At 37.9% G+C, this 8,250-nt stretch overlaps 1 protein-coding gene across 1 annotated transcript; it reads right to left on the bottom strand.

Annotated features, from left to right (window-relative positions):
• Positions 1–1,857: 1,857 nt before the first annotated feature.
• LOC307251895 (polyunsaturated fatty acid lipoxygenase ALOX15B-like) lies at positions 1,858–7,385 on the bottom strand. Its single transcript, XM_080029341.1, has 15 exons — positions 7,302–7,385; positions 6,909–7,098; positions 6,185–6,389; positions 5,984–6,065; positions 5,559–5,681; positions 5,330–5,433; positions 4,906–5,072; positions 4,558–4,701; positions 4,216–4,419; positions 3,933–4,019; positions 3,666–3,835; positions 3,292–3,413; positions 3,055–3,155; positions 2,710–2,880; positions 1,858–2,570 (listed from the first exon to the last, which is right to left on the bottom strand). The coding sequence occupies exons 2-15, from the start codon at positions 7,071–7,073 to the stop codon at positions 2,391–2,393; spliced, it is 2,025 nt and encodes a 674-aa protein (XP_079885467.1). The 5' UTR covers positions 7,074–7,098; positions 7,302–7,385; the 3' UTR covers positions 1,858–2,390.
• Positions 7,386–8,250: the final 865 nt, after the last annotated feature.

The raw sequence follows: 8,250 nt of genomic DNA, 5'->3' as shown, positions 1-8,250 counted from the left end.
GGAGCAAACCAGTGGATGTTTTCAAAGACGGGGAGTGAAGATATGAATTAGGGTTATAGTTGGAAGGTGTGACAGAACACTCTTAGGAACGTGTTAAACATGCCCTCTGGGGGTGTGTGCAGTGAAGAATCATAGCTGCTGCAGTCTGAAAGCTCCAGCGGCAATGTGCTGAATGAGATCGGAGGTGAAAAGCTGCAGGTTCTGGATTGCAATGAGCTGCCGTGACAAACCTGACCGACTCAGCCACAGTTCTGAAATCTTTGAGGGATTCCTGATAATTCACGGAAAAAGCAATAATTCATATATAGAGAACAGCCAAGAAGAAGCCTCCTTTCTCCTAGATGTTTGATGCAGAGTATAATATATAGTATAATATATGTACTATATATGTAAAAAAAAAAACATCAGCTTCTCTCTAAGCACAACTGTGCTGGCCATGGGCGCAGAATCCACTATCCAAAATGTCTTCTTTAATCCATTTCAGCAGTTTTCCCTTTAGAAAACCTTTAAGGAAAGTAGAACTAGTATTACCTCAATTAAAATACAACGTTGTGACAAGCTCCAAATGTTGAATCACACCACTGCAGCCATTTCAGGGGCATGCAACATATTGTTTCTCTCTCTCTAAAAAAATTAATGATTCAAGTGACAAACTTGAGTAACACTTGTGCCACATAGCAAATGGAAATGGAATCACAGTTAGACTTGGTATCTTCCGGAGATGCACCCTGCTGTAGCAGAAGCGCATATCTGTATGAAATACACTGGAACTGAGGGACTACATGTGAGAAACCCCCAGGACTCCATGTTCATGTTCTTTTCTATGTTGAGGGTTGTGGTTGGGTTGAGAAGAGTATAGTTCTTATTAAAAATTTAACTTTTTTATTCTGCTGCCTCTTCTTTTCATTTTGCAAAGGAAACTAATCTAGAAAAACTAAAGCATTAAAACTGCACTTTGTAAGATGTGAATCTAAAAAGGTTGGTACAAAGTCTAATGTCATACCGTTAGCTCTATAGGCAATTTTGTATTTGATTATGTTTATCCCAAATGTGTTGAATCATTAAAATGACTTGTTAAAAACTATCTTTCAAACCTTTCAGTATTCACTGAGGAATATATTTTAAGGCTGTCTGGAAATTTTGGAATGAAAGATTTTAAAAATTCAATAGGCAGTATCTCACACAGTCTGAATGATCCAGTGCTTTGTTGGCTGACTCAGCTGTTCAGGCTTTAGACTTTCCACATTCCCAAAAAAGGTCCATGATAATGAATATAATGAATAATACATTTCTGCAATTACGATGCACAGTTTTACTTTGTACTTTCATGATTACAATACTTGAAAAAAAAGTTGTTCAATTGCATAAAACCTGGCAAGAAGCATCTGTTTTTGAAGAACTGGTATCTTTAAACAACCTATGCTAGACAGTCACATTACATAACTTTGATAAGATTTGTCAAAACACATTTTATTCTAACATTAATCTGTACTGCAGTTTAGTGGGAGCATCCCTCCATTAATATTAACACTAACAGTTAAAAATATAACATGTAAGTAGGTCATTACGATGACAACAATCATCTCCTATAGGCACTTGTTATTAATTAGACACAACCAATACTTTACTTTGGTAAGGAAACTATGGTCTTAAATGCAGAAATCTGCACTCCACCATCCATACTCAAACACAAATATTTTTTGATCATCATGAAAAAATATGTTTAATCAAATTGGTTCGGCACATTGTTCAATGAGGGATTTGCTGTGATAATGAAATGACAAATTAGCCACATTTATATTCATATGCACCATGTTTGTTTTAGTTTATCTTGCACAAAAGGTCCATGCACAAAAGCTTGATTAAGAGTTTATTCATCAGTAACATGTTGATAACAATGAAATGCATTTTTTGTTGTTGAAATCATTTCCATCGTTTTTTTCATAAAAATATACGAGACTGTTGTGGCAATTAACTGGCACAGAACAAACAGGTTCACATTAGGATTAAGCTGCTCAGTTCATCATTGCAAGGATTTTTTAAATAACAGTTTCATTCATTCTTGTGTGGAGACAGAAAAGTACAACAACATAGGCCACTGACGGCAGACGAAAACTTTTTCAAGAAAGATAAATGTTTTGTTGAGCAACTTACTAATAAAACAGCTTCACATTTGAAATATCTTCTGATAAGATATCCTGTAAAATTGGTGAGGAAATAAAAAGATATATTACGGGGTTGGATCAGGATTTAAAACAGTCATGTTGACCAAAGTAAAATCAATAAGACGATCACATGCAATAGTTTCTTCCCACTTTTTCCATTGTTTCACTTTTGTCAGTAGAAACCAGAATTTGGCCAACACCTGAGGAGGTCCCACCATCTGAGTTTTAGATGGCCACACTATTTTCCATCGCTGTTGGATCCAAGTACGTGTATGGGACTTCAAGACTCCTGTTTCTTACTTCGATGGTTGTACTTAATATTTCAAGCTCTCCTTGAAAATCCTTTATCAACTTGCAGGGAATCTTCTCACTGAAATGGTCCTCTGGGTAATGGCCGAGAGGCACCTGATCAGATCAGAGACACATTTAAAGGTTTATCAAACGTACTCTATTGACAAAACAATGTAAAGTTGGAGGACCTTTTAGTGGCAAATATAGGATACTTCTATCCTATACTTTATTAGCTTCTTATTAGGTCACTCACAAAGTCAGAAGACTGCCTGCTGAGTAGCCACACGGTGGACATGCCCTGTGCTGTTGTGTTGACATCAGGGAAAGTCTGCAGCATCGTGGCCTCGCTTGTTGTCCCCTTTGTGGTTGGTGGAGGAAGTTGCAGGGAGAGTGGCATGTTGGGCATCCAGCCACCATAGTCAAACTGCAATGAATGTATCATTGACACATGACTGATTAATACTTTCTGGAGCCACGTCATGTCAGAATGTTTTTTTTTGTGCAGGATTTATTTATTCCTCCCCGGTTCAGAGACAACTGCAAAACCTCATTCCATTTAACATCAATAATACAATCATAATTGATTAAAAGGATTCACCTGTCCACTGTTTACAGCCGCGTGCTGTACGGAGCAAGTAAAGATCACCATGGTGACAAACTTGACCATCTCAGCCACAGTGGTAAAGCTCTGTGGAACTCCTAAGAATAGCAAAGAATAAACGGTACATTAAATCATCTAGATGAGTACATTTGGCCTATTTTCTGCATTGTGATGACATAATGGAATCTCAATATGCACATCATCAAGGATTGAGTTTTTTTCTATAAAGCCCACCTGTGCATGCTTGGGAAAGGAATCCTTGTTCAAAAATGTCTGAGATCCACTTCTGCAATTCAGAGTCTTCCTGGACTTCACCATCACTTTTGTAGTAGTGTCTTAGAACTCCATCCACAAAGCTTTGAGAAATGTTTATAAGTTCTGTTAAAGACATTCCTAGTTGAATTATACAGGTTAAATACACACGGCAGGGGTAAATTCCTTTGTAATACGATTGTTATGGTCATCATCTTAGAATGATAATTTCTTTTTTCATATAAAGTTAAACCTATACCTTAGAAAATGGTCACTTCTCTGACATACCCAAAGTTACGTAGTGCACCTTTAATACAGTATAGTTACTACAACTGAATGGAAACTGCCTATACTACCTGTGAAGGATATCCCAATGCTGGAGTCCATCATCCCTGTAGTAGAAGTTTGGCACATCCATCAGCCCACGGTCGGCAATGTTTTCTGGTATACAGAGAGAGCGGTAGGTGATGGAAGACAGGGATCTCTTCAGGATTTCGATCATATCTTCTCCACCAGAAGCTGCAAACTGGGGAGATGTCAAACATGTAAGGAATATATTGTGTGTGGTATTGTAACAAAACTGTTTAAACAGTGGTGCACTGTGCACATTGGTCTTTCCGTACCTTTGTGAAAACTCCAGTTTCAGATATGAGAAGAAGTCGAGCCAAGTTATTGATCTGCAGAGTGTAGCGAGTGTGGGGTATGAGAAGCTGAGGGAAAGAGGGAACTCTGTTAGTAGGACTGTTACTTTTTAACAAAGTCAGCGTGCGTTCATACCATTAAGCATGGTGAAATAATTGCAAATATATACAAATTGAAACTGTATTTATTGTTTATCAACTTTGTAAAATACAAGAAAAAAAACTACCACCACATTAGGTTCAGTATACTCTCCCTTGCAGGTACCTTGTACAGTGGATGCACCATGGGAATGTTGCGCAGCAGTGCAACTGCAAACACTTCAGCCAGCAGGTGAGTGCGAAGCAGGTGGACATTGAGTTGATGCTCACTAAACTCTGCACTCCTCACAAAAATCTTGGCAATCAACCAGTCATACTCAGAGTCAGTAGGGAGGAAGATGGGATTGTCCTTTGCTGGAGTCTGCTTCAGCTGCAGGAAAAGCAAGCGAGATATGGTTAATTCAATCCATTCGATCCATAGCAGGTCTGGTTTATAATATCCAATAATATTAGATTTTGTTGTTGTTGTTGTTGTTGTTGTATTGATATATTTGAGTGCTTATCTCACCTGAATAGCAATCGGCATCATCTCGTCATCAGGTGTTTTGTGGAGAAGCACGAGGGGAGCCATCAAGTACTGCTTCTTCCCATTGATGATGTTTCCTTGGAGTCCATTCAAAAGCTTATAGTCGCTCAGGAATATGTTCCCGTTCTGTTTGAAATAGCAGTGCGAAGGAGGAATGTTTCGACTCATGTTGCACATTACATAAACTCAGTGAACATGTGCAAGTGAAACAGGAAATTCTAAACTTCGCTTTTAATGTAGCTTTCCTCTGTCAAGTTAAAGTGTCAGGCAGTTTAAAGTCAACATATTCATTCATTTAACTAGTATAGTTAAAAAAAGAAAAAAAAATACCTGTATTTCTTCAGCTAAGCATGCCCCGCCACGGAGAAACACCATGTCATCAGTGACCGGGAAGTTCTCTGGCAGGGCCGAACAACGTCTGATCAACATGGGGTTGACACCGTTTAGATACTGGTAGCCAAAAAACGCATCATCCTTCCAATGTTCCTGGACATAGTCTGAAAAAAGAACCAAGATGAAGTTCATTCGGTTTCAAAGTTGGAAAATCATTCTCTACCACTGATATTAGCTGATTTGTACACTGCAGGTGAATTTTACAATGTGAAAAAGTGACTAGTTTTCCCATGAGCAATGCATACAAATAGGAAACTTTTTCTGTCATTAAGTATTTGAAAAAAAAACAATCAAGTGTATACAACTCTGCCTACAATATTAAGCATTTCATTAAAGGACCATAATAGAAGGTACTACCTACCTGATATGTCAGTTCGTTTGGTGGTCAACACCCCGTCTATTGAATCCATATCAGTCCACTTCTCCTTGCTTTCATCTAGGCCCGATAGTTGAAGGTCAGCCAGTCTATAGAACATTAAATAAAGTTATATTTTTATTATGATGCCTCAAATCGTTTCATAGGCAGAAAGGAAAGCAAGTAAATACATACTGTACATAGATACATATTTGACATAATTTGAGGAGTTCACCCTGAGGCTGCAGTGAAGGCAAACTCTGTAGTCTTGGTGAAGGAAAACCTGACCTCAGCGGGCAGAGACAGAGGGCTGTCTGCCTTCATGTTGTGGGGTATTCCCTCTTGATATACATCCCAGCTGGATAAAATAGAGAAGAGCTCAGTGGTGAGAAACGATCAGTATGTCTGCAGTTTTAATTTACAGAATGCAAACACAAAATACTTGATATGAATTCATGTGCTCAATATAATTATTTTGAGAAACACTCTGTTATAGAAAAATACATTTCAATAAAGTCTGGCAGGTGTTACATTGTCACATGGTGGTTCATTTATCACCATAAGCCAAGGATATAATCAACCAAAGGTGGAGCAGGCTTAAATGGAGGTTAGCTCTAGGGTGCATAAAGCTAAAAACATGTACAAGCTCTGATCTCTCACCGATAGTCTTTCTCTCGCTGTATCAGCTCCTGCTTCCGAGCGTATTCGCCAAGATGATGGCTGTCATCGAAGACTCTGAGGGCTTAGAACCAAAGTAAGGTTTGAAAATTGTAGATACATTATAGTTGCATCAATTTTCACATTTCCTTATAGTACTGGTCTTTCTGGTACGTTTCTTTAGGCAGTTAACCACATACACACCTGTTCCCTCTCTAAAGCGCTGCACCTCACTGCCAGTGATCCAGCGGTAGATGGGGAAAACGTAGGTGTGTCCCTCAGGGGATTTCACTACCACCTTGTCAGGGAACCAGGCGTCTCCAGGTGTCAGTAGGGGTTGCTGTTTGTCCAACTCTATCAGGTACAGCTTTCCAATGGAAACTGGGCAGGACACATCAAAAGTAGACTCCTGCAGACAGACACAAAGAAGGTGAGAGAGGAGAGAGGCTCTGTGCTCTAATTGTTTGCAGGTGCAAGCCAGAGGTAGTGAAAAGTAAAAGCAAAGAGCAAATACAGTTTTATTATACAATATAATGTTATGAGAATCAAGACTTTTTCTTTCTTCCTGAAGTGGTTATCGTGCAGATCAAGGTTTATGCTGCACTTATTGCAATTGAAGTGCCTTCATTTGGCAAAGACATGCAGACACCAATTCAAAATCACAATGCGAAGTAGCACTGTAATGACAGAAATGTTTTGAAAACATTTTTAAAAGAGAAAACTGTATTTCCCAACCAAGCAGCAGTAACATCCCTATTATTAGCACGCAAATACTGAATGTAAAGGTGTTGGTTGAAGAATTTTAGACCTGCACAATTCTTTGAGAATTAACATCAGCTTCTCTTAATTGTTGAATGTGTTTATAATCTAATGTAGGAGCAATACAGGTTGTGTTTTAAACATTTCAAGAGAGATATATAAAACTTACATATCCACCGATGAAAGGTAAAGGTACAAATAAAGGTCCTTTGAAGCCCATGAGCCACTGGCGTTTGCTCTTCCCATCTGTGCCCATCAGCTTAATGTAGACATTGTTAAACGTAGTGGCATTGACACGTTCGGAAGTGTATATGGTCACTTCATAATGCACCATTTTCGATAAAGAAAGCAGAGGAATCCTGGTGGGGAGACAATATTAATTTAACAATTCACTCAGCACTGAAATATGAGTGCAAAAAAGAAACAAACAAAATGTAAAATACTGAACACATTATACAATGAATTGGGAAAAGGCATTATAGCAACTAATATTAAATTAGTCTTTTCTCCCATATTAGTCTAACCGTTGCTAACTGAACTATTTTCAAAAAGCATCTCTTACCTCTGTTAGGGATACAAATAATTTCCTTTTTGATGAACTGCAGTTTTCATGAAAGTTATCACCACCGATCCCCCTTTATATACATAGAGTTTTGTGGGAGTGTCCAGTCCGTAACAAAGTAAGCTCTGGTGATGCAATGTTGGGCAATTACAGCTCTTACAAAACAACAGGATGATCATGCAAATAACGATGTCTTTGTGCAGTGTATAATATGAAATAATTCTTATTTAATCAAATTAATTACTTTTTTTGTTTCTAATATCAACCAAAATTATTCAGAAAAGATGCAGATGAACACAATTTGTCCAGAGTAATCAGATTTTATTACAAACAAATATAACCTGATAGATTTCTGTAACATGGCAAAAACATACAGCAGAGAGACAATTCATTGAAATGGAACACACGGACAAAAACTGTAGTTTAATTGTTCATCACTCAAATAATACATTCAGCGGCAATGTGATTGCAATGCAATGCAATACAGGTGTAAATTCAAATGTAAGTTTATCACTGAGGTCGTATTTTAAGTTCAGTCAAGATTTCAATCCATTGTGAATCGTTTCTAAGCGTTTGTCCTTCCTATTGACATACACAAGGGGACAGAATATTAGAAACCCATCTGAATATAATGCAGTCAATAACAACACCAATAACTATGAACTATAACATACCAGACGTCGTAAAAGTAGATTTGACAGTTGTATTGGATTGCACTAGATCAAACAGGTATACCTAATAAAGAACGCACTGAGTGTAAAAAAAAGCTCCTTAGATCAACTGGCTCAGAACAGACAACACACATCAAGATATTTATATTAGTCACAGAGCTAAATGTATCAGTGCAAAGCAACTACAACCTAATGTAAGACAAGAATGATCATTATAAGTGGGTCTGTCTTGGCCTGTCATTGGACCTGTGCCATGTGAAACATTGTGTATCCACACT

This window comes from Ammodytes marinus (assembly GCF_949987685.1).
Source record: "Ammodytes marinus genome assembly, chromosome: 6".
Lineage (NCBI taxonomy): Eukaryota > Metazoa > Chordata > Actinopteri > Uranoscopiformes > Ammodytidae > Ammodytes > Ammodytes marinus.
The sequence above is the reverse complement of the archived record's forward strand: the minus strand, read 5'-3'. Positions and strand labels throughout refer to the sequence as shown.